The sequence below is a fragment of the Peromyscus eremicus genome, chromosome 7 (genome assembly GCF_949786415.1).
Source record: "Peromyscus eremicus chromosome 7, PerEre_H2_v1, whole genome shotgun sequence".
Lineage (NCBI taxonomy): Eukaryota > Metazoa > Chordata > Mammalia > Rodentia > Cricetidae > Peromyscus > Peromyscus eremicus.
Genome location: NC_081422.1, coordinates 12,299,287 through 12,327,095, shown reverse-complemented (window position 1 = coordinate 12,327,095; position 27,809 = coordinate 12,299,287). Strand labels below are relative to the sequence as shown.

The window sequence follows — 27,809 nt, the reverse complement described above, 5'->3', positions numbered from 1 at the left end:
GAACTTAAATTAGATTTTTTAAAATTAGTGGTTTCTTATCATATCCAACCCCAGCTCTTTTGTGCTAATTAAAAATCCAAGACATAGTCTAGTAAAATACAAATAAGCATGGGAGCCTATTCATTTCCAGACTTTCCTCTGGGTTTTTAACCAGTTGAATTAAGCAGTATTCAGTGTATCTAGAATGTATAATTCATTAAATATTTTCAGAATGAATGAATAAATAGATTCTCCATATTCAGCAGGGTCTGTCTAGAAGGTACACAGATCTCTGAGGCACAAAACATTCATGTTAACAATTTAACGACAGCAATGAAAAAGTTACAGAAAGACATTTGGAATTCCACTAAGATGAGATGAGCAACAGTTTAGTAGCATTGATTTTCTAAATATTTCTTTAGTCCATGCCATATGCAGTGAGCTAAGGTATTAAGGTCACAGTGGTATAGTTTTGGTTGTTTGTTGTTTGAGAGAGGGTCTCACTGTATTGCCCATATAGCTCTCAAAGTCCTAAGCCCAAGCAATCCTTCTAGCTCAGGTCACATAGTCGGTGAGACTATGGCATGCTCCACCACACTAAGCTAGTAAGGAAGTTTTAAGGCCAAACGTCTAATATGCACTCATTAAAATAATATGGAATTGCAAGTCTTTGAATGAGACTTTTGGATGAGAACTTGTCTGAGACCATGCTTTTCCAAGATTATATACATTTACACTTGACTCCAGAGCATTCATAAGCACTCTGAGAATTGGAGCAAACTTGGAAATTGCCTTAGCAAGAGCAAATTAAAGAGGTTAATAAAGGACGTCATGGGATTTTTCTTGTCAAAAATACCCAAGTCATGCTGTTCTCAGGAACCATGCCATTAAGGAATGAGAACTCAGTTTCCAAAGCATGTATTGTGTCCTCATCAAGACTGTTGCTGTCAGAAGGCCATAGGCTGTGTTGGACCTATCTGCCCACCAGTGTTGGTCAGTCCAGAATGATTCGTCTTTACCTAGGCTTCCCTGGGCAGGGCAGCAGAAACAGTTCTCTACACCAGAGTCAGGTACATTTGAACAATAGGATGTTTGGGAAATAAACAGAGCATTCTAGACTTCTTTTAGAAACTGCCAAAATATGCTCAACTCCATGACCCCAGACAACACAATGATTCCACCACCGAACAGATACCTCTCTCCACGGGACTAGATTAACGTCCGTGGTTTACAAGCCACCTGTTCAGAGCTCCTTGGGGGACTTTTCTCTCCTTTGTTCACATGCAATCATAAAACATGGTAGGACATGGGCTTCTCATCAGCCATAAACAATGTGTTGAGTTTTACTTCACAAATATCAAATAAATCCGAGCCTCGGGGATTCAGTGTCAACATGAAACTCTCACTTCATCTTCAGGCTTGTCCTGTTCTTCCGGCTCTCACAGGATTCTTGTGCCTCCAAGCTACAAAATTCGACGCTACATAAATATCCCTTTCTTTCTGAGGATTGCCTAGGCCGAGTGCAGATTGTAAAGGGGCCTGTGCATTTCACACTACAAAGATTTCAAAGAACAAACTGTGAAAACAGAGGATCCCCACGTGGGTAGAAGCCACCTGATGAGGTGGACAAAGACTTCTGCATGAAATTGTGTGAGGTTCAGCAAAAGATATTATTGCACTTTTCATATTACAACACAGTACAGAAGTGATCCCCATGTTGTCATCGAAGCCCAGAGATGAGCAAGGAAGTCTGTATTAAAATGGAAGGACAAACGAGCGAAGTTGTCTCTGGACTGTCTGCTTCAAGTAAAGATGAAGAATCACAAGGAGCCCTGGTAGTTTTAAGCAGCAGGATTGGGAAGTATCCAGAGAAGGGGGGAGGGGCAGGCAGCACATAAAGAACAGAATAAAACACCAATGAGGAGTCCCCACCTACTCCAACATAAGTAGAATTGCAGGAGTTTAAGTGGATCCTAGCCTTGGTTCCCAGACAAGACAGCGGCTGTTTGCATTAGAAAAGAGCTAAGATGCTTTATAGAGACAGCTAACCCCAAGTTAGGGCAAGAGTATCATCAGTCATATTATCCTACTAAAGAGTCATGTTAAAAGGGGACCAGAGGCAATGCAAATTGGCTTTCACTAGATAAAGATGGGTAGGTCCCTCAACTTTCACAATGACTTTACAAAACATGTACTGAAAATACTCATTACAGGCAGAATTGGTATACCCTGCCTCCCCCTAAAATGTCCACATTCTAGATGTCCACTTTAGAATCTTGATGTATTACCCGGCAGAAGGGACTTAGATATAATTAAGGTCGAAGATCTCCAAGTAGGACTTATCTACTAATAGAGGGTTGACTGTCGACTTTTCCCAGCTGGAATCAGAAAGGAAAGGAAGAAGGCTGAGAATCCAGTGCAAGGAAGAGCTGAGATAATTTGAATGTACAGGTGGCCTCAAGACAATGGGGAGCCAGCAAGGAAACAGGGACCCTAGTCCCATAACCAGAAGACACTATATTGAGCCTAAATGAGAAAGGAGAGCATTCAAAAGGAATTCATCTATGTCAGTCCCTTGAGTTTGGGCCTTGATTTCAGTATTTAGAACTATGAGATAATAATATCAGGTGTTGTTATTTGAAACATCTAAGTTGGTAGTGACATTTTGTGGCAGAAATATGAAACTCATTGACTACTGTCATTTCCATTTTACTGTTCAGGAAAAAGGCCCAAAGCAAGGTCAAGTGGTTTGAGGAGAACCTGAACTCAGACCCACACAGGCAGATAGATACTAGAGCCTACCTTTTGGTCCACTGCACTGTGCCAACTCTCACAGACAACATTAAGCCTTTGGTGTCTGTTCTAAAACAGGAGTTACAAGAAGCACACCCTTTTAAGTTGCTCTCCTATGAAATAGGCTACCTGTAACCTTTAGACTATCCCTTAGCTATCCAGAGGTCCAGCCTCCTCTTAGCATAGCTTCAACCCCAAGGACATATGTTGCCAAGGATGACCCATGATGACTATTAATACTCTCTATACATCTGCCAAATCAATCAGAGATGCTGCATCTTCATAGAAATTGTAAACAAATACAGAACATGGCCTTCCTAAAGGCTCAACAGATGAAAAGGCATACAAATAAATAATACTTGATGTTTGCATAGTGAGCATCAACAAGTCTCATTGGGAATGTCCATTTTCCAGTAACCCTGGAAAATTTAAATCTGGAGTTATCATCTTTCTTTTCCAGGGAGAAATAGAGGCCCAGACAGGTTCAGTAACCTCCTAGATTCACAGGAAAGAGATACAATCCCACTTCTTCCTTTACAAAATCACATGCTATTCAGAAAACATTTCTTTACACATTTATATCTACAAAATATGCAGCTTCATCCAGTAGGGAAAGAATCTTGTATAGTGAAAAAAGTATTCAGCCAGAATCAGGTGGTAGAAGTCCATGTTGGCACTTGACCTGTGTGTATTCCTGAAGAAGGCAGCTCATTCTGTCTAAGGCTCAATCTTCTTCACTGTGAAATAATCCTACGTGGTTCACAGATTGTTGTAAGGATGAAGAAAGATGAGAAGGCTCTTGGAACTATCACATGCTGAACACATACAGTCTTTATTAATACAATCTGGTACTCAACTTAAAGTTGGAACAACGTACCTGATAGCTATAAATTATGTGAGTCACCTTATTGTTTATGTGAAATAAAACAGTCCTAGCCAAATAATAATCTAAAAACTATGTTGATTTGCTTCAGGGACTTGGGATATGTGATTTTGTGATTTTTAATATCCTTTTCTTATTCAGGGCATGCTTTAGCTTTGTAAAGCTAGAAGAGCAAGCTCATAATTGTGGCTCTACAACCAAGCCTGACAATAAACATCTCCTTCCATATCCTCCAACATTCTCAAGCTCTACATGGGCAGTTACTTTAGCGTGGGATACACTGATTGGAGTGAGGGTGAGGTGGAGCTATGACCAAATTCTCAAACTTAGGCTTGAATCCCACCCTGTGGATCCCATCGCTAAGACTGCTGGGGGTCCCTCACTGCCCTACTCAGAACGGATTCTACCATGAAAATGTGTCTTCTGTCTTGATCCTTTTCTCTGTCCACATATGCTTCAAAAGGTGGAAAAGAAAATGATTTTTTTTCTAAAGATATTTGTTAGATCAGGAGACCTCCCAGATAGCTCTCCTCCCACCAAGACTTCTCTCACATCTGCTTTTAGTGTCATGTGCCTCTAACATATGAAAACACACCAACCCAAACGCTCCTTTGGCATTTAGTTAGATCAAGGAAGAGCTGAAGCAACCCCGCTGCATATTGATAAAATACCATATAAGACTTCCTTTAAAAAAGGGGGGAACAAAGAATGATAATTTTTCACTATATGTAATAGATCTGTACCTGCCACCTTATGAGAAAATCAGTTTTTGAAAACAGATTTCAATTTTCAAGGTAGCAGCAAACCTCCTATTCAAAATAATTCCTTGATAATGTTCTTGAGAAGAAATGGCCATGGCAGCTGTCTGTTTGATGAGTTAGTGTTTCTCTGTAACAAAGAACATGACATTTACACACATTTGCTAACATATGTACAATGTAAATTTATTCTCAATGTCTAGGTAACCTAAGTGCATGTGAGAATGCTTATGAATGAATACAGAAGTGGCTCTGAAGAAGCCAGAGGAATCTGGTCTTGTTCCTGTGACTTTGGGCATACCCTTTAACATTTTTCTCCATTGAGGAACCAGATATAACAGAGTCTGAGGAGCAACCATGATGCACATTTCCACACAGGAAGCAACTGTGATATAGGTTTTTCTATTCATACATTCCAAAATAAAATTCACACCTTTATGAAGAATGCAAGGGGCATCTCCCCTGGAAAGGATGTTTTAAATATGGCTTAGAAATGCCAACAGAGGCAGAACAGGATTTCAGTAATTTAGGACTTAATTGGTCTTGCCCAACAATTCACCCCATGGACTGTTCTACCATGAGCCTTTGTAAAGCAAGGCTTTGGCACCTACCCAGCCTTAGCTCAGAGGAGCCTGTGGAATGCAACATGTTTATGGGGGGCCAGCATTGAAACCAGCCCTGGAGATACTTCCCATGCCTGGCTCTCCTCCTGCCTTGGGTCCTTTGTGCCTTTGTAAGCTTTTCAATTCCCATTTTGAACACAACATCTTTGAGAGTTACTTTGCTTTGTTAGTTCAGGAGCTCACAAACGGCCCCAACTGTGGGAAATAAAAAGCAAATGAGGAAAAGGAGGTCTCTACAGAGGAACACTTGTTCTGACTGCAGATTAGGCTCAGGACAAAGCAAGCAGAAAGAGGCAAGCATTTCCAGATCACATCGGCTTTGAAACTTCCTGAAGGTCAGGGCAGCTTGCTGGCCAGAAAGGCTTTTACATCTGTTGATGTAACTGCCACTCTCAAAACAAATATTTTAGCATCTTGACTAAGTTACTTGAACTTTTTAAAGAATTGGCATTCAAGGAATACACTATGGTTTTGCAAATACGTTAAAGATAAAAACAATACCTAAAACTCTCTTGGCACACTTCTCGACCCTTTTTTGCAAGCATAAATTAGGGGACAAAGCCTGTCCCTGTTAGCATCTCTCCTAAGTGAAAATTGTTGTGCCACAAATGTGATGGAGTGTCTATCATTCCACTCAGCAAAGCATATCTCAGACACTGTAAGCAGCTGTGCAGCTGTTTGTAAGGGTGGTATGTCTGCATATATTTATTTGGAAAAAAATCAGTGATTTTCTAGAATGCAGTCACATGCTAAGATATTATGAAATGTTAAAACCGTTAGTGGCATTCCTGTTAGTCAGGAGTAAGACAAGAAGAGGTACCAGACCTATTGCCATGTAAAACTGTGTAGTAAGAGACAGCGCCATCAGGCAAAATAAAGCACTGAGCCAGAAGAATGATAAAGGAAAATGCAAGACCACCTCTAGTTTCACAAACATCCTTAAAACAGTAACATAGAAAGAAATACAGAGCCATGAAGAGAAAAATTAAACTAGATCTTGCCCTCACATAAAATTCCAGAAAATTTCCAAATGTACCAGAGAGGAAAATGAAAGAAAAGAAAACATACAAATACTACCTATAAAAACTACATGTGTTCATCTATAGATGTGGAGAATATTCCAAAATAGTCACCACCCAGAAACAACTGGGTGACTTTCCTTCTGTGTGGCATGCCAAAGAAACTTGCACCCAGAATAAAGTCCATGGCAGAGTTTAGCACAACCTTGTCATTTATATCACCAAGTTTCCAAAAGTAAAGAAGGAAGATAAACTTTCTAGCCCACAGAAATAAACTAGCGTAAGCAGTTCAACAGAAAGGAAATGCAAAGAGTTCTGAAGGGCATGAGCAGTGCTCAGCCTTGCTCGAAATAGGAACATGCACACGAAAGCAGCACTGGGGTACCACTTCCCATCCAGCAGGCTGACAAAAGCTCTTCCCACAAACGCTGTTGGCAAGGCTGGGGAGACAGTTATTCTTACATATTGTTGTAGGAATGCACATTGATAAAGCCTTGGAAGAGTGGAACATAAAAATATTTCACAAAACTATAGAAACATTTATCCTTCCATCAAACTGTCCTAAAGCTAGGACAGAACTGTATGCCAGAGAAAGTATTAAGAGACACGGGCACATTTATTTTCTTTACATACTCTAAGAACAAACAATAGAAAAGTCTTAATGAGTCTGTTAAGGATGACTGAGTTGACCGTGATGCTCCCTGCAAGGGCATTTCTTTCAGGATACTGAGCAGGCTTCTCCAAACTGCCCGGGGCCATGAGCAGCCCTGCCCTGTGTCCACTAGATATCAATAGCATCCCTCCTTTCAGTTGTGAAAACAAAAGCTGTCTCCAGACACGTTTGAAGTGACTCTTAGGCCAGTTGGGAACAATATACATTTTATGTTCATTGTAATTTCTAATGTTAATACAAAGTGATATAGTATGGTAGGGGAAAATGTATATGGTATCACTATATAGACAAAACAGTGGAGAAACCATCTGTTTTTAATAAAAGTTATCTACAGGAGAGAAGGGGAAGCAGGGAAGCCAAACTTCTTTAGATTTTTTAATTTTTTTCTTCAACAGTCTAATAAATATATATTTTGATCATAGCCACCCCATCCCCTTCTCTTATTCCTCTCCTAGCCCCTCTGCATCCCTCTTTCCTAACTATTCTCCTCTTACCTTCATGTCATTTTTATGACCCACTCATTGAGAACCTAAACTTCTCTGAATACACTTTGGATGTGATTTTAAAATGGCAAATCAAAAATGTTGAAAAAGCAAGTATATGACTTACGCCTGCACCCAAACATAGTTGACATATTTCCTTCTTTAACAGTGACTTTAAACTGTGCATATTCTGGGATAATCTTCAAGCACCCTAGGAAGTCTGCCTGCCCCAATGCTGTCCTCTGTGAACTTGTCTAGGTTCCATAATAAAGTCCCCAGGCTTCCTTTGTTCTTCAAGGCTCTGCTTTAAAGTAACCCCTGAACACTCCTTACCAGTTCAGCTAATAAATCCTTCTCTATCCTTTAAAAAAAGTACCAAAATATAGAAATAAATGGAAACAAATTATCTTATATGTGAATCCAATTCTGGAGGAGAATTATGGTAAAGGATGTTAAGCATCTAATTCAACTTTGAGTTCCTCCTTCGAGATTCATCTCAAGAATAAGAGAGCTGAAAAACAGTATCAGCGTGTTTTGAATAACTGTAATAGAAATGCAGGCTTTATTATTTGGAGTTCTTCAGTTCATATCTCAAACAAAACAAGACTAATTATGATCTTGTCACTGAACATAGAAAATGTCAGCATCCGAGGAGGGAAAAACAAATGCAAGTAAAATCACAAAAACTGGAAACATTTGTGAATTCATAACATTTTTATTATTTTTTAATTCTCTCCTAATTTTGTCCAGTGGATGAAAGCAAAATTTAAGTCAATCCACTAACAAGAATTCCCAGTACTAGATTGTAATCTCCAAATATTATTTCTAACAAAGGGAAGAAAAGGAGATACCAACAACTTTTGGAGCAATGGATAATTCAAGAATAGAATAGAAAATGTTCAAGACAATCCTAAACATAATACCAGTTGCAATTATTAGAACACAAGGGAGCTGGCTGGGAATGCAGTTCAATAGCAAAGTGCTTACTTAGCACAGCAAGGTTCTAGATTTGGTTCCTAGCACATGAAAACCAATTTATCAAAGAAGGGAGGGAATAAGAAAAGAAGAAAGGGGGAAAAAATTCAAAGACTACCTGGATTGTGTCAGAAAAACTCAAGCACCAACCTGAAGACAATCTTACTGGCCAAGGAAAGACTGCACATCACAGTAAACATGAATACCGCGATGAATAGAATAGTCAAATATGATCAAACTAGCTGGGGCACCCAAGGCTGAATTTCTCACTTCTTTGTGCTAGGAACCCTACCATTATCATTGTGCTGAGTGTCAGTGTAGTGCTCAGCCATAAATGATAAATATGACACATCCATATCACCCCCTACCCTGGTCAGTGCTCAGCGAATATCACAAAAGAGGAGGGTGAAAAATGGAAGGAGCTAGAGGTTGGGGAGGACTAGAATGAAACAGTATCTTCTGGGACAACAGGACTGTTGGCACCCATGAATTCAGAGCAGCCTCTGTCACCTGCACAAGACCCGGACAAGATCAAGCCAGTCAACATTCCAGCATGGAAAGGAGAGAAGGGCATAAGATCCCACCTCAACTGAAGAACTGTAACAGTTAATAGCTTCTGGGGAGAGAGAGTCAGTTAATTTAAGGGTGTGGCCACTGGTAGCCAACCATACTCCAGTGGATGACCCCACACTTGTGAGTATATGAGGCACAAGTTGAACTCAGTGAGTACTTTTTTAAGAGGGGTGGGAAGCAGGAAGTTCAAGAGTGAAGAGGTAGGAAGTGGATCTGGGAGGTCTCAGGAGGATTGGAGGGTGAATGTGATCAAAATACACTAAATGAAATTCACAAAGAGTTGATAAAAATATTAAAGAAAAACAGTGTGTTGGTTAGTTTTATATAAACTTTCCAAAATCCAGAGTCATTGGGAAGAGGGACTCACAATTGAGAAAATGCCTCCATAAGATTGACCTATCGACAAGTCTGTCTGGCGTTTTCTTGATTAATTATTGGTGTAGGAGGACCACCTACTGTGGGTGATGTTACTCCATGACAGGTAGTCCTGAGTTGTACAAGAAATCAAGCTGAGTAAGTGTCCCTCCATTCCCTTGTTTTAGTTCCTGCCTGTAGGTTTAGTTCCTGCCTGCCTTGAGTTCCTCCCCTTTGATGATGGACTGTGATATAGAAGTGTAAGATGAATTGCTTTTGGTCTTTATCACATCAACAGAAACCTTAAATAATACAGAAATGCAGATCAAAACTTGATAGAGCATAGTTATACTTAAAAATATTCATCATTGCTCACTCTCAGTGGACCTAGGAACAACTTATTTAGAACTAAAGGATAGACCAGTGACCACCCTGCCTTTCCTCTATATGGTGAGCAAATAGTAACCAAAGATCTGAGGACTTTCTTTTGCAGAGCTTTCCCAATTGACAAGCCAGAGAGGGATCATAGAGTCAGAACATCAAACATTTTATAACTGGATTAGTCTTTAATGATCTCCAATGGCTGCTAGCATCATAGTATAGGGGACAAACCCAGACAGGGTACATCTTCAGAAGAAGTACATGTGTCACGTGTACAAGGCTGTCAAACTGTAAAGGAACTTGAACCTGAACCATACCTTATCTCCTATACCACACTGCCAATTTCTCACAAATAGGAGGACTGATCATGTAGAGAAAAGCCATGGGATGCAGCAAGCAAAATTCAGACAGGAAACAAAGGAGAAAATTCTCAGTCTCTTCCCCAGCAATAATCACCATGGAGAAGAGAAAATCAGGAGGATTTACAAAGAGGTAGAAGGAAATTCTGTAAACTAAAATGTGAAATACAATGCTTGAACCTCTATATTATGATTAAAAGAAGTTTATATATGCATACACATAGTGTACACAACGTATTTAACAGTGGAGAAATATTAGCATAAATTGTACATTTAACATTAAAGAATTACTGGGGTTGTTTTTTTTGTATTTGTTTTTATTTTTTTGAGATAGGTACAATAATATTCTGGTAGGTATTTGTACAGGTGTCTTTATTTATTCTGAGTCCTTAGCTCTTAGAAATACATACTGAAATGATGTGATAGCTGTGATTTGCTTCAAAACAATCTGGGTGGCGGGTGGGGAGGATTAGGAAGACAGTTGAAGCCAGATTAGCCATGATCTGATCACTGTCAAAGTTGAGTGATCAATGTAACACTTCTATACCTGCCCAGAAGATACCATGACAAAGGGTCCTATGAGGAAACGACGGTAGTTTTGTATTGGAGCTATCTGAGCAAGCTTTTGGCTGGTCTTCTCTCAAAGAACAAGCACAGGGTGAGGCTATGACTGCTGAGAAGCTCTGACTGCGTCCAGTTCACCTCCATTCCTTCCTTCCTTCACCCTGCCTTATCTTGATTTCTTTCCCCACTTTGTATTAATTACTTTTTTCATTGTTGTAAGAGAAATATCTGGTAAAATAATGTAAAGGTTTATTTTTCCTTATATGGCAAGGGGACACATTCTATCACGACAGGAAAGTGTGGCTGTAGTAGTGTGAGGTCACTAATTAGCTTGCTTCCTTCTCTTTCCCTTTGTATTCAGTCCGGTACCCTAGCCCATGATATACTGCCACTAAAATTCAAGACAGTTCAACTTTCAGAAACACCCTCAAAGTCATGTCTAGAAGTGTGTCTCCTAGGAGACTCCCAACACAGTCAAGTTGACAAAGAAGATTAATCACTCCCTCCACTGCCATTATGTTAGTCCACCATAAGAATGGCATATAGATTGGACTTTAGGCAATAGGAACCTCCAAATGAAGGCCACCTTCTAATCATTCACATTGTGCCTCAGATCAGACTGTAGAATTATTTCCTCTCATGGCTTCCTCAGCTATTCAATAATTAATGTGATTATAGATCCAAGAATAAATGATATTGCTGCTAATGTGAACTGATGGTTTACTGAAAGCTACTTACTGGCAGAATGTTTTATAGGAGAACTTGCTCTATGTTGGGGTTGCTGCTAAAGGCTAGGATGCAAGGATACAAAGAGAGAGGAAATAAAAAGGTGACCTTTTTCATTAACAGTGAGTGAGTTGGGGTTCCTTACCACTCTTGTCTTCTTTTGACTACAGGTATTTATCAAAGTGCTGGATAATAATGATAATGGCCCAGAATTCTCCCAGCCACATTATGAAGTGACAATTTCTGAGGATGTGCTTCCTGATACAGAGATACTGCAGATTGAGGCCACAGACCGAGATGAGAAGCATAAGCTGAGCTACACCATCCACAGTAGCATTGATGCCATCAGCATGAGGAAGTTCCGGATAGACCCCAGCACAGGTGTGCTCTACACTGCTGAAAGGCTGGATCATGAGGCCCAGGACAAGCACATCCTCAACATAATGGTAGGACCAGACTCGTGATTTTGCTCTCCTGACAGCACCATTAGCCAGCCAAGGCATATATCTCACTCTTCAGAAAGCCAGGGCCCTTAAATTCTTTATCTAGCCTTTGCACTGTCAGGGTGCATTCAGTTTAGCCTTTGTATTTCAATGCAGAAGTTACTCTTCTTAGAAAATAACTCCATAGTTTTTGTCAACCTGAAATATTAGATACATTCTGCAGATGCTGGCTGTTCAGAAAATGCTGCTGACAGATGGTTAGAGAGGAAAGCAACAGACAATGTCCCCAACTCAGGGGTTTGTTTGGAATCAGAAGATTGTGTGGAAAAGTTTGAACGAAGCCCCCTGAGAAGCTCTTCAAAAGGATGGTCATTTGCTCAGCCCACATGAAGCACAGTCCTTAGAAGTGTTCAGAGACCCAGTTTATGACGTATCACATTGGTTTGAGACCTACGGGTAATACTGGTGACCCCTAAAAAACTGAACATGCATTAAATCTTCAGAGACTCTTGAATTCATTTACCTTCCTTCAAATTATGTAGACATGGCTTTGCATTTAAAGTGAGGTTTTTGGTTAATCCATCCAGTGGGCAAGAAAGATGAGTAAGAATTATCATTGACTCACTTATGGCCTACAATCTGTCCCTGTAATGAGCCCCAGAACAACTCTGTCATACACAGCCTCTGCCTATCAGGGCTCAAATTATACTCCTGAAGAACAGGAAGGGTGACAGTGATTTAATCTCCTAAACTGATTGAGTTTGGTATACCTAAACCTATGAATTACAAAGTCATCCACAACAGTAACATTTTCCTTCACTGCAATCTTCTAGGATGAGAGGCAACTTGAGTGCCATACCCTCAGCTACAGTTTCCACCTAAGATCCTAGGAGACAGAAGGAGCAGCTCCCAGAGGCCACCTGGTTCACCACTATGGCCATTCATTCATTCATGCACAGATAATCTTGAGCACACATTTTGTAGCAAGCATTCTCACAAGCACTGAGATAGACAACGTCCTCGCACTCTTGGGGCTAGTGTTCAATTCATTCAAAAAAATCTCTAAATAGAGTTCAGTTGTATCCTTGGGCATGGACGGCCAAGCTATAGAATTCCAGCATGGCACACTGGCCATAATGATGTTTACATGGTATTATAGGAACAGAAGCCTCACAGTGGTGAATAATCCCATTCTCATTGTTTTTCAAGTCATTTCTGTTCATCCTTCCCTCAGCAAACTCAAAAATCAGTTTGGTCACCCACTGCCATTCATCATTTATGTAGTTAGATGCTTAGAACAAAAGACTGCTTCAGGCCACCTTCTTCCAAGCCTCACTTGCTCATTCCTCCCTTGTACTAGTCATGAAAATGCTTTTCTCCTTGGTAGATCCTCTTGTATATGTTCCAATGTCTTCACATTTCCCTAGAGTTATGCAGCTTAAAACTGAACAAGCAGGGGTATTAATTCAACTAACGATACATCAGCTAATAACAGAGCCACATGGATAAAGAATAGATTATTTATAAGCTTCTGCCATATGCAATTCAGGGGAATTTTAAAGTCATTAAGCAAGTTTGTCTGGCAAAATCATATTGAGGGTTCTTGGATGTTATGACTGAATGCATCTTTCTAGTGGTCAAGGTTCTCCAGCAGCTCTGGGCTCTGCTTGTCTAAAATTATCACTTGTCACCATCACCATCATGTTATTCCTTCTACCTTTTCCTTGTTTGTTCATCCAGGAAGTTGAGTGTTAGATTATGTTCCTCTTCCCACTCACTATGAGGACCTTTAAATGTATTCCATGCCAGCATTTAACTGCTTGGTATTATGCCTTTCTGTGGCTTGCTTGTATCACTCATTTCAAAGATCCTAATAGTCTTGAAAGTAGAGACTGTCTGGTTTGTTACTGAACCACTCTACTTACACCATGAACATGGCATCATAAATAGCAATAAATGATAGTTAAATGAAAGAATGGATGAAAGTAACAATACTGTATTCATTAATCCCACACCTTAGAAGAGTCTCTGTCTACCATTCCATGACTGAATATAAATACATAACAAGGAAGAAATGACTATGGAAACCAAGTGAAAGAACTGGGCTTGTGGTACCCACGTATTACATCATAGGCCAGGCATCAAGTGAAACAATAGAGATGATGTTGCCCTGCTCTCAGATGGCTCGCAGTCTCAATCTCTCTCTCTCTCTTCTGTAATGCCACTGTTGTGGAGTGCTTTGTGTTGTGCAAGACTGGGTCAAACACTTTGCATGCATTATCTCATTTTATTTTCTCAACAAACATAGCATTGTGAGTTCTTTGCAATTCAAGTTTTTAGTCCTACTGCTTCTTATATTTTGCCTAAAGGTCAGAGATCAGGAATTTCCTTACCGAAGAAACTTGGCCCGAGTCATTGTGAACGTGGAGGATGCTAACGATCACAGCCCTTACTTTACCAATCCACTGTATGAAGCATCGGTGTTCGAATCAGCTGCTCTGGGATCAGTTGTTCTGCAAGTGACAGCTCTGGACAAAGACAAAGGGGAAAATGCAGAGCTCATATATTCCATAGAAGCAGGTGAGAGCTGCAGAGACCTCAGCACAAAGCATGACTCCCACCCTCGGCAGCACAGCCCACCCATAAACCCACCAACCTATTTGTGCAATGATGTGTGTAAAGCTCTTAGCATTTCAATACTGGCAGCAAGGGAAGAGCTTCCTTCCTTGCATTCAATCTTGGAGTTTTCTGAAATGAAGAAAAGAAGTGTGTAATGAATTCAGTGGCCCAGATCCAGAAACCAACAAGCCACGGACTTAGACTAAAATAACCACAGTTGGGTTCACTTACCAGTGGGTGGGCTGCAGACTTCAGGAATCCTGGCACACCCATCATGAACACAAACACCTTACCTAGGTTGGAGGCATTCTGAGCAACAGAGCAGTTGGTGGCTGTGGAACCTGAACTGCTTGCTTAAACAGACAGATAAATAAATAAGAGCATGTGTGTTAAATCTTAGTGTGTTTTCAAAGGATGTTAACATTTGAAGAGAAGTTTATAGATGGAGGTGACAGCTAAAAAACATTTATGACAGAGATGAATGTCCAAGTAAGAAAAAAAAAAAAAGACCATGAAGCTAAAAATGACAAGTCTCCCTTATCTGTTCTGTGTCCCTTCCTCCGTTTTACCGTTTTTTGAATATCCATGCTGCACACTCCCAAAGTGTTCTGTGGCTGTCTGTGGGTGTAATGCCAAATGCACACTCTCTCCATGACAGCATGGGACAGCTTCCTGCCCTTCTTATAAATGTAGAGCATTTGTGTGAGCAGCTGAATTAAAATAAGCATGGTAGGAAAGTAGTTTGGGAATAAAAATTTAAGAAAAAGCAAAGCCAATAACATATAAAAAGTCCCTGTATCAAATGATAATCTAAAAACTACTTTTTAGATTAGGTGTCACCTTTTAAATGGGTCAGAGTTAGCATCCACGCAGAAGACGTTGCTCACTAATGGCCATGTGCCTGAAGAGTTTTCCCACATATTACTGTTAGGACATCCATAAATCTAGACCTACTTAGAAACTCTGTTTTATACCTCTTGGTTACCACAGAATATTGTTATTACTGCACTAAATCATCTTTATTCCTCTAGTTTACAAATAAGGAAACTAAGAAGTGAATATTAAATATCACAGAAAGCATTTTCCAGTCTGTCCGTCCTCAGCTGTTCTTCCTAAGGTACCATCTAATCTTGTCTTTTCATTTCCCTGTATTCATCCACATACATTACCTCATGTCACTGTAAACATTTGGATGTAAGACTTTATTTCCACCATTCTTATCATTTTATGGACATTTATCTGTTTATTATATTTATAAATTTACTACTTTTATCCCTGGGGCTTCAGATGATTTTTAAACTAATATTTAGGTTCTCAAGAAATGTATTAGTTACATCCCTGAAAACACTTGTTTCACTCACATTTTTACCTCCATGACTGGAGCACAGAGCGCGGTCATTTTTTTGACAACTGATTGAAATACAAATGAAAAGCTATATCTTTAATACATATTTTACATAGAAAACACAAATTTCCAGAAAAACAAAATTCCGGGAGTGATAGATATCTCAAGAAAATAGCCTTTGATTCTATGCATAAGAGTCTAATGAGAGTTACAGTACGCATGACAAACCTGTCACAGTATTTGGCCCTTCTAAACACAGCCCAACCCTGGGCCTGCCTGTCCCTCCCCCACACAGCCCTACTCCAGGCCTTTGTCTCTCACACAAACAGCCCGACCCTGGACCTGCCTGCCCTACACACAGCCCTATGCCAGACTGTCCCTCACACACACACAGCCCAACCCTATTCCTGCCTGTCCCTCATACACACGACCCTGCCCAAGGCCTATGTCCCTCACACACACACAGCCCAGCCCTGGACCTGCCTGCCCTACACACAGCCCTATCCCAGACCTGTTCCTCACACACATAGCCCAACCCTAGGCCTGCGTCCCTCAAATATACACAGCCTGACCCTGAGCCTGCCTGTCCCTCTTACACAGCCCAACCTCCCCCACCCGGCCTTCCTGTCTCACACACACACACACACACACACACACACACACACACACATACACAGCCTGACCTGGGACCTGCAGAGCCCTCACCAAGCTGCTGAGCAAGCCCCTTTCCAGATGATGGAGACAGAAGCAAGTGATAGCTGGTTGTATAAAATGCTAGGTTTTATTGAACTTGTCTCACAAGCCTCAGATAAGCCAGATTGTACTCTGTTTACTGGTGGGCTATAAAATCCCTGTCTTTTGCCTGGTCTCAAGTCACACTGAAGCTTTTACTTTGGACTAAAGCAAAGTGTTGGGGTGGGGGGTGCCTGAGATTTGAGTCTTGTATAGATTTGGTGTTTGGTGCTAGTGTTGCCTCTAACTCAGCAAAATAAAAGGCAACGAGGGTTGGGAACACACTGGATCCTAAGACTCAAAAAACATCGTTTTCAAGCCTGCCTCTCCTATTGGTCATTCTTCAGGAATTACTGAGCCCGATGTTTGTGGCAGCTGCTGTGCTGTGTACCAGATAAGCAAGGGCAACACAGCTTTAGTCATGTTGGCAAAAGTCTACAGGAGCCACATATTCCAAGCCATCATCAGATGTTGATTTTCCAAAGATTCATGAGTAGAAGGAAAGAATAAGAAAGTAGCCAACTCTAAGGGAAGCTCAATATATTGAAGAGGAAAAGAGTGGAGAGGCCCAGCATGGCCCTGATATGGGAGCACAGCACCCTGGAAGGGTGTATCATGTGGCTCCCCAGTGATGGGACAGCAGGGGTATGAAGGCCAACTGGAGTGAAAATATGCCTTAGCTTCACTCCTTCTGTAAAGTTCTGTTGACCTAGAGTGAGGCAGGGCTCACCTGCTGACTGTAAAGTAGGCCATTGACATCAATGAATGTGGACATGAACTATTAGCATCCTGTGTGCCATTGTCACTTGTAGAGGACAACCATTGCTTGGATGACATGGATGCTGGGCCTACACATACTTAGCACAAATGTTTCTACTCTAAGCCCTCTTCTTCCCCATGCCAGACATGTCACAGCAGCACCCAGGCCTCCATTTCACAGGAGCTGTGCCTCATGTTTGTGGTTTCAAGGACAGTTTTGCTGATCATCACTGTCCCACTTCTGCTGAAAGCTCCCTAAAGTGGAGTAAACAGAACGGCTACAGATTAGAGTAACTATCTTGCGTTTCTTCTGTCTGCTTTTACACTTGCATCTGTGCCTGTGTGTATTCATACAGTATAGGAAAGGGACAAACAACAGACTAGATAGAGGAAGGGGAGTCCTGAGGAAATCTTTAAAACTTGCAAAGCAAGCAATGACTTAGAAGATGCCCCACCTAACCAAAGTCACCTTTGGCGAAAGCCTGTTTTCATGTGAAAAAGTAGCATGGCTTCCACATCTAAAGCCTACCAATGGCACAACCTGAAACCACGTGACTATGATGGTGTTCTGAAACTATTCCTACAGTGCTCTTTTTTAAGGATTAAGACAGAAAATACAGCCCTATAATAGGTACCGATACATATTCATTTTATATTTACAGTTACATGTGTACATACACATAGGCAGATGTATTAGTGGAGGTATATGCCAATCCCAGCTGTCTCTCTTCTCATGGATCCAAGAAAGAGGAAACTCCATATAATACCAAGCAGAAGGGACTCTGCTGTAAGTGCTCTTGTGATCCAGTTCAAATGTGTACACAGAGCTATAGTGTTGCTAGTGACATTATCCTGGATTGGGAAACTACTGATTTGATATAATTGTATTAGGAATCATTTGAGTTGTTTCTCAATATCATAGAAAGAAAGTTCTCCTTTTGTTACCAGAATGATTGAGAGAGAGTATGAACATCTGCTCACTGCTGGCCAAATTAGAGACAAGTGCCTTAAGAGGAAGGTTGATTCTCCACTGAAAGGTTTTAATGACCTTTTCACAGCTCATTTCCCCATTGATCTCTGTGTTTTAGGGAACACGGGGAACACGTTCAAGATTGAACCAGTCCTGGGCCTCATCACCATCACCAAAGAGCCAGACATGACAGCCATGGGTCAGTTTGTCCTGTCAGTTAAAGTCACAGATCAAGGCTCTCCACCAATGTCTGCCACTGCAATTGTGCGTATCTCCATCAGCATGTCTGATAACTCCCATCCCAAGTTCACTCACAAAGACTACCAAGCTGAAGTAAATGAAAATGTTGATATTGGAACTTCTGTCATCCTGATCTCGGCCATCAGCCAGTCAACCCTCATTTATGAAGTCAAAGATGGAAACATCAATGGAGTCTTTACCATAAATCCATATTCTGGAGTCATCACAACTCGGAGAGCTCTGGATTATGAACAGACCTCTGCCTATCAACTCATCATTCAGGCCACTAACATGGCAGGCATGGCTTCCAATGCCACTGTCAGCATTCAGATTGTGGATGAAAATGATAACCCCCCAGTGTTCCTCTTCTCTCAATACTCAGGTAGCCTGAGTGAGGCTGCCCCCATCAACAGCATTGTCAGGAGCCTAGACAGTAGCCCATTGGTGATCCGAGCCACCGATGCGGACAGTAACCAAAATGCATTACTGGTATATCAGATTGTGGAGTCCACAGCCAAGAAGTTCTTCACAGTGGACTCCAGCACAGGGGCCATCAGAACAATTGCCAACCTGGACCACGAAGCCATTGCACATTTCCATTTCCACGTGCATGTGAGAGACAGCGGGAGCCCCCAGCTGACTGCAGAGAGCCCTGTTGAAGTCCACATTGAGGTAACAGATGTGAATGACAACCCACCGGTGTTCACCCAGGCTGTGTTTGAGACTGTCTTACTTCTCCCCACCTATGTCGGTGTGGAGGTTCTGAAGGTGAGTGCCACAGACCCTGACTCCGAGGTACCCCCTGAACTGACCTATAGCCTCATGGAAGGGAGTGTGGATCATTTTCTAATGGACCCAAATAGTGGAGTGCTCACCATAAAAAACAATAATCTCTCCAAAGATCACTACATGCTGATAGTCAAAGTATCTGATGGGAAGTTCTATAGTACTGCCATGGTTACCATCATGGTTAAAGAAGCCATGGACAGTGGCCTCCACTTCACACAAAGCTTTTATTCCACCTCCATCTCAGAGAACAGCACAAATATAACCAAAGTTGCTATTGTCAATGCAGTTGGAAACCGCCTTAATGAGCCCTTGAAATATAGCATCTTAAACCCAGGAAATAAATTTCAGATAAAATCTACCTCAGGAGTCATTCAGACCACAGGAGTACCCTTTGACCGTGAAGAACAGGAGTTATATGAGTTGGTGGTAGAAGCCAGTCGTGAGCTGGACCATTTGCGTGTGGCGAGGGTGGTAGTCAGGGTTAATATTGAAGATGTGAATGACAACTCTCCTGTCTTTGTGGGCCTCCCTTACTATGCTGCTGTGCAAGTTGATGCTGAGCCAGGGACTCTGATATACCGGGTGACAGCCATCGACAAAGATAAAGGTGCCAATGGAGAAGTGACCTACATCTTGCAGGATGACTATGGCCACTTTGAAATTAACCCTAATTCAGGGAATGTGATTTTAAAAGAAGCATTCAACTCAGACCTCTCCAACATTGACTATGGAGTCACCATCCTCGCCAAGGATGGTGGCGATCCATCTCTATCCAAATCAGTGGAACTTCCTATCACCATTGTTAACAAAGCAATGCCTGTGTTTGATAAGCCCTTTTATACAGCATCAATCAATGAAGATGTCACAATGGACACCCCCATTCTCAGTATCAATGCCACCAGCCCAGAAGGCCAGGGCATCATATACCTCATCATTGATGGGGATCCCTTCCAACAGTTTAACATTGACTTTGACACAGGGGTCCTGAAAGTCATTAGTCCTTTGGATTATGAAGTCACATCTGTTTACAAGTTGACAGTGAGAGCCAGTGATGCTCTTACAGGTGCCAGGGCTGAAGTCACTGTGGATGTGCTGGTGGATGACGTCAATGATAACGCTCCTGTTTTCGATCAGCCCACCTACAACACAACACTATCTGAAGCATCTCTCATTGGAACCCCTGTTCTGCAACTTGTCTCAACGGATGCAGACTCAGGAAACAACAAGCTGGTGCACTATCAGATTGTCCAGGATACCTACAACAGCACAGATTACTTTCACATAGACAGCTCCAGTGGCTTAATCCTGACAGCGAGGATGCTAGACCACGAGCTGGTGCAACACTGCACCTTGAAAGTCACAGCAACTGATAATGGTTTCCCACCCATGAGCAGCGAAGTCCTGGTTCACATCTACATATCTGATGTCAATGACAACCCCCCAGTTTTTAATCAGCTCATTTATGAGTCCTATGTGAGTGAATTAGCCCCCCGGGGCCATTTTGTAACCTGTGTGCAAGCCTCAGATGCAGACAGCTCTGACTTTGACCGGTTGGAATACAGCATTTTATCTGGGAATGACCGAACAAGCTTTCTGATGGACAGCAAGAGTGGAGTCCTCACACTGTCTAGCCACAGGAAGCAGCGCATGGAGCCTCTGTACAGTCTTAATGTGTCTGTGTCTGATGGGCTGTTTACCAGCACTGCCCAGGTGCACATCAGAGTCCTTGGGGCTAACTTGTACAGCCCAGCCTTTTCACAAAGCACATATGTAGCTGAGGTAAGAGAGAATGCAGCTTCTGGGACAAAGGTCATTCATGTCCCAGCCACAGATGGGGATCCAGGAACATATGGACAGATCAGCTATTCCATCATTAATGACTTTGCCAAGGATCGATTCCTCATAGACAGCAATGGACAGATCATCACAACAGAAAGACTAGACCGTGAAAACCCTCTGGAAGGAGATATTAGTATTTACCTGAGGGCCCTGGATGGAGGGGGAAGGACAACATTCTGCACCGTGCGGGTGATTGTGGTGGATGAGAATGACAATGCCCCTCAGTTCCTGACGGTGGAGTACAGGGCCAGCGTCAGGGCTGATGTAGGAAGGGGCCACTTAGTTACTCAAGTTCAAGCTTTGGATCCAGATGATGGAGCAAATTCTAGGATTACATATTCTCTCTACAGCGAGGCCTCGGTCTCAGTGGCTGACCTCTTGGAAATTGATCCTGATAATGGCTGGATGGTGACCAAGGGCAATTTTAACCAACTGAAAAATACGGTGCTGTCCTTCTTCGTGAAGGCAGTAGATGGTGGCATCCCAGTCAGGCACTCCCTCATTCCTGTCTACATCCACGTCCTGCCCCCTGAAACATTCCTGCCTTCATTCACCCAGTCACAGTACTCCTTTACCATGGCAGAAGATACAGCCATTGGAAGCACAGTGGACACCCTGAGGATTCTGCCCAATCAGAGTGTCCGGTTCAGCACAGTTAATGGAGAACGGCCAGAGAATAACAAAGAGGGTGTCTTTATCATAGAACAAGAGACAGGCGCTATCAAGCTCGACAAGCGCCTTGACCATGAAGTCAGCCCAGCTTTCCACTTTAAAGTAGCAGCTACTATACCGCTGGACAAGGTGGACATTGTATTCACTGTGGATGTAGATGTCAAGGTATTGGATCTGAATGACAACAAGCCAATCTTTGAAACATCAAGCTACGAGACAATCATAATGGAGGGAATGCCTGTCGGCACCAAGCTTGCCCAGGTGAGAGCCATAGACATGGATTGGGGAGCCAATGGGCAGGTCACTTACTCCCTACACTCAGATTCCCATCTCGAAAAGGTAATGGAAGCATTCAATATTGATAGCAACACAGGATGGATCAGTACACTGAAGGACCTGGACCATGAGACAGACCCTGCCTTCTCCTTCTCTGTGGTGGCTTCTGACCTTGGAGAGGCTTTCTCTCTTTCTTCCATGGCTCTGGTCTCAGTCAAGGTGACAGATATAAATGACAATGCACCAGTCTTTGCTCATGAGGTGTACCGAGGAAATGTAAAGGAGAGCGACCCCCCGGGAGAGGTGGTAGCTGTTCTCAGCACCTTGGACAAAGATACCTCCAACATAAATCGCCAAGTGAGCTACCACATTACAGGTAAGTCCTATCACCCAGTTTTCCCACGTGCTCTGCTTACTGAAGAAAGGTGGGCAGTGACCAGTGGCAGGTGGATGAGATGAGGAGGAGAGTGGTGGAATGTTCTGGCTCTGAGTGAGAAATATGATTACATGGAGACTTCCAGTTGTTCCAGAGGTTCTTCGTTCATCCAGTCTACAAAGTTCACACAGGAGCTGGTACCAACCTTAGCATCACTTCCTGTCGTTTTAAAAAACAAAAACCAAGCAAAATACTTTAATTGAAGAAAATAAAACAACAGCTCTTTTTAGTAGGAAGAGGTGTTTTTAAACTTTGATCCCCTTCTGAGCTTTCAATAATGCTAAAGAACAATGGTATGCCCCCCATTAAGCTTCGTGGGCAGCTTTCTTCTGGTTATAAGAAGGTGTTGTTGCACCCACATGAAAATTAGAGGTCTCGCTTTGACCTTTTGCTGAGCAATTCTAAATCTATAACTCAGGATCAAAGGATATTTCCTCTGACAGCCCTCTTTCCTTGGAACCCCTGTCTGTCTTCCCCAATAGTAAGTTGTTGTTCACCAGAAAGATCAAGATAGACAAATAAGACACTAAGAGTGCACAAAAATGTCACCACTGCCCTGCGAGGCTGCAGGATTCACATCAGAGTGAAGAGTCTGCTCCTGCTCAGGAAGAGCTTTCTGGGATGACCCACTTTCAGCGACGAAGAGGGAAGGATTGGCAGCGCTAGGAAAGTCCTTCCTAAAAACCATTTGGGGCCTTGGAGCCAACACCTTGATGCTGAGACTTTCGAGCCAGAACATAAGCCACGTGCCAAAAGATTTTAAATAAACCATCAATACTGTAGTCAGGTGGCTTTCCCCTTAGAAAAATCACATTATTCAGAGGAAAAAATGAATTAATTAGGATGCCCTCAGGACACAGATTCTGCTTAAGTAAGTTAGTGGAAAAGTTAATTCATCACTGCAGAATAAGATCTGTACTGGAGCAAACACCGAAAGCCTGCTATTGCCACACTTTTCCAAGGTTCTTCTTTTTGTCTTTTAAGGAGCTGGCATTTCTCACTTAAGAACACTTCACGTACTTTGTGCTTTCTCTAAAATCTGGCATCTTACTCCATAAAAATGTGTATTTCTTCAGTTAAAGCACAGAGCACCTTGCTAAGGAGAGACAAGAAAAGAAGCAAGGATTTGACTTATTTATATTTTGTTTTGGAGGGAAGACACTCTGAGGGACCCATTTGTACTTGAAAGAATTGTTAAATACCCAGCCTCAATTATTTTTACATAGTCTCTGAAGTATCAGTGGATGATTTAAAGGACCATCCCATCAGCTTCTCTAAAGTAATGAGTGCAGCGCAGCTTAAAGCCCCTTGTACTATTAGCAGAGCCAACCACCAACTGATTTTAATTAGATTTAAGCTTTGCTCTTGATGTAGCACAAGTTGGCTGTGCTGCCTCAGACTAACAAAGGAACATTAATCATTTTATGTAACAAAGGAACGGTGTGGGCTTGCCTTCATTGAAGGCGTTTAATAAAGAGGTTAACTTTGTGTGTGTGCTGGAAACATATTCAACTAAAGCACAATTGAATTCTAGCCAGTAGTGGCAGAAAGTGATATTACAGAGAGGAACCTGAGTCTCCCAAGGCACGGTTTCTCAGTCACCACTGCCGCCACCTGGGGCTGGGTGTGTCTCTTATGGTAGGCAGGCTGTTCTTTATATATTACAGGTTGCTTCACAGCCATGCCTGGCCCCTCCACCCACCGTATTCCAGTAGTAGACAGACTCACTACCATCCTGTGATGACCAAAAATATCTACACTGATAGAAAAATCCTATAGAAAGGGGGGGGAGCCATTGCCCTAATGGAGCAATGTGTCCTCTAATATGATTTGGGTCCATTTACCCTGTGTTTTCTTATAGTGAAGGGGCTCTGGAACCAGGATAATATTCAGAATTCTAGGACCATGTTTGCCTTTTTATTAAAAAAAAATTGATTATGAAGTGAGCCAGTTCCATTCTTACAGTGAAATAACAGTTTGTAATATATATTTTTGTATGCTTTTGTTTATTGTGTTCCAAGACCAAATTTAGGTGCATTCATTTCTTCATTTTGCTCTTCACTTGTAACTAAAAGTTTTTCTTGTGTTCCCCAAGTCAACACACAGAGGCTTATATTAATTAAAACTGCTGGCCATGGCAGGCTTCTTGCTGTCTAATTCTTATATCTTAAATTAACCTATTTCTATTAACCCTTTTCTATTAATCTGTAAGTTGCCATATGGCTGTGGTTTACTGCTCTGCTGGCATGTTGTTCCTTTGGTGGTGGCTGGTGTCTGCCCCTTCCCAGAATTCTCCTTGTCTGTTTATCCCACCTATACTTCCTGCCTGGCTACCGGCCAATCAGCTTTTTTTTTTTATTTATCAACCAATCAGAGCAACACATTCACAGCATACAGAACATCTCACAGCATTCACTCACTATGTGGCCCATTCTGACTTTAAACTCACAACCTTCCCATCTCAGCCTCACAGTGTTGGCATTACAGATGTGTACCACCATACCAAGCTTCACATTAAAATGGTGAACAGTTTATTTGAGGAAAGGGAAATCCATGAATCAAGCAGCTGCAGACTGTTCAGAGCCCCACGAAGGGACAGGAGGGGTGGGTGCTTCCAGAATGCCTATGTAATCAAAACCCAGAGTGATTGTTGTTGATGAATGTGGAATAATTAACAGAGGTTAGATGGCAGGTTCTTTTGGTAAAGTTTGTCTTTCAGCATTTCCATAGCGTGGGGGTTTGGGGTACACCCAGAGGAACCCAAGACATTGGGGCTGTCTCAGCCACTTACTTGGTCATGTCATCCATCGCCAGTCGTCCCCTTTATGACTTGAGCTTTACTGATGAAACAGTTTTTGTGGTCTCGTCTACTACTGAATCCCTGCTGTCTAGAATAGTGGCCTAGAGCAGAGGATAAGTACTTACTGAATACCAAGTAAATGGCCACCCCAGTCTGCATTCTGACTATTTCCTGTCGTCTTTGGCCCAGCCTTTCCAGGTGTCAGAATTGGCATGATTCCCCCTTAGGGAGGAGAGGTCAAGTTTCTTTCCCTCTTCCTATCTCTTGTCGAACTGCTTTATCTGTGCAGGTCATGACGGGAAAGGAAATCTGTTTGGGCCACTCTCCTCCAGCTCTTCTACTTTCCAGTTTTACAACTTCATGCTCATCCATTTGATTTCATTACAATGCTTATCTTTAAGCTGTTTCTTAAATCACCTCTTGTTGGGACTATTTAATACTAATGGTTTGTCCTCTGTGGTACAAACTTTTTTCCCCAAACTCCAGTCCTTGTGAGGAGACCTCAGCTGTATGATAAAGCGTTCATTAAAAGATCGCTTAACAGAACTAGCTGCCTTTCCTTGATTGTATCATCAGCTCAGCAGCTAATGAAATTGTCTTGGTGACAGGAACTACAGTGTAATGCAGCCTCTCTTGAGACTGAGTGGAAAGACAATTGCATCATCCCGAGGAGCCAATTGATGGTTCACAGTTTGAATCTGATTATTTTTAAGGGAAACTAAACAAAGGACCATCCCCAGCTTCTCTAAGTGGATTTGATTATCTCGGAAAGTTGCTGATGCACTTTCCACACAAGATGAGCATATAAATATCATGCTTTTTGCAGGAGAAATGAAGGGACTTTCCACTCTTTTCAGTATCATAAGGATACAGTGTTAGGGACACCTGGATGCCCCCACATGGACTCTCATGTAGGCATCCACTGTGAGTTCTCAGAAGCTCTGTTTCTACCACAGGAGGGAACCCCCGAGGACGGTTTGCCCTGGGCATGGTGCAGAGTGAGTGGAAGGTCTATGTGAAGAGACCTCTGGATCGAGAGGAACAAGACATTTACTTCCTCAATATCACTGCCTCTGATGGACTCTTTGTCACACAGGCCATGGTGGAAGTGACTGTTAGTGATGTGAATGACAACAGCCCAGTATGTGATCAGGTGAGCTTCAGGGATGAAAACTGCTTTTTAAAACCCAGCTTAATTCCTCTAAAATGAAATTCAAACCCATTGCACATTTCTTCTTAAATCCAAACTAACATCTGTCCTTGTCTCCAATTGGACATCAGAGGGAAGGAAGTCAAGTCTGGGATAAAATGTCCTAAGTGTGAAAGGAATCTAGATAGCCAGCAAGATCGTGTACCCAATCCCCATGCCACTCCCCAATTAAAAGACTAGATAGCCAGCAAGACCAAGCACCTGATCCCCATGCCACACCCCAATTAAACAGAAATGATGAGCCTTAAAGTTAACTTTTAAGTAATTAGTAAAGGATCTTTTTAAGTAATTCTCAGCATCTTTCTAAGTCACTGGAGAAGAGAAATGGACCCTGTGGGTGAGTTGCCTGTTTGCAGATGACACAGCTGTCCATGGCAGCATAATTGCTGAGTGAGGTCTCCAGACCCCAGTGAAATAGCCTTTCCATTGTTGTACAAACTCACAACGCTGACACAAGAGCTAGATTGCGTTTTTTGCCAAAATTAAATAATTGTTAATCTATGTTTTCTAACCTGTGGACCAAGAGACAATATTAAGGTTCTCTATCTTAGACAAGTGATGTATGTAGACTTAATCTCACATACTAAGGCCAGATGCTGCCTATGACTCTGTAAAGAGGTGAAAACAATCCCAGGAGCCCATTTGGTCTCAACAGAGAAATGGACAGAGCCAGTGTGTCAGAGTGTCAAATCTCACAGTGCAGTGCTGTTATCTGTTTCCTTCACCACTGGGTTCTTTTTTTTTTTTTTTTTGGTTTTTCGAGACAGGGTTTCTCTGTGTGGCTTTGCGCCTTTCCTGGAACTCACTTGGTAGTCCAGGCTGGCCTCGAACTCACAGAGATCCGCCTGGCTCTGCCTCCCGAGTGCTGGGATTAAAGGCGTGCGCCACCACCGCCCGGCGACCACTGGGTTCTTACCAGTCATATCTTCTGTTCATTTTACATACAGTAAGTGCTCAATAAATGTAAGTAATTGTGCACAGAAATGTAATAAAATGAATATAATAAGTTTTATTGCACACTGAAATGTGGTCTCAGGCAAAAGAAAAAACCACAAAAGCTAAACCATGTGAATGAATTTTAAAGAAATCTGCTTAAATGGTAGCTATAAAATTTGTACCACGAGCAGTAATGATTTAGCCTGGTGTAGCACTGTCGATGGAGGATATTGTACCACAGGCAATAATGATTGACTCACTCTTGCTGACCTTTGCCCAGGTTGCATATTCAGCATCTCTTCCAGAAGACATTCCATCAAATAAAATCATCCTGAAGGTCAGTGCCAAGGATGCGGATATTGGATCCAATGGAGAGATACGATACTCACTCTATGGATCTGGAAACAATGAATTTTTTCTAGATCCAGAAAGTGGTAAGGTGAAATTTATTCTTTGGGGAAATGCCATTATTTACCCATGTGAGAGTTTATCCTCTCGTGTGGTCTCATCATCAGTAGACAGTTACTCAACTAGAGCCTTGATACGAGGCGCTGATGTTCTAGACACTATAAGATAAACAGTTCCTAGTGTACAGATGTGG

At 42.0% G+C, this 27,809-nt stretch overlaps 1 protein-coding gene across 1 annotated transcript in view; it reads left to right on the top strand.

Annotated features, from left to right (window-relative positions):
• LOC131914617 (protocadherin Fat 3) overlaps positions 1-27,809 on the top strand; it is a 63,294-nt gene that overhangs the window by 12,107 nt on the left and 23,378 nt on the right. The window contains exons 5-9 of the mRNA XM_059267224.1: positions 11,313-11,588; positions 13,955-14,165; positions 18,129-22,202; positions 26,019-26,215; positions 27,489-27,642. Coding sequence (XP_059123207.1) covers positions 11,313-11,588; positions 13,955-14,165; positions 18,129-22,202; positions 26,019-26,215; positions 27,489-27,642 — 4,912 coding nt within the window. The remainder of the gene's footprint in view (positions 1-11,312; positions 11,589-13,954; positions 14,166-18,128; positions 22,203-26,018; positions 26,216-27,488; positions 27,643-27,809) is intronic.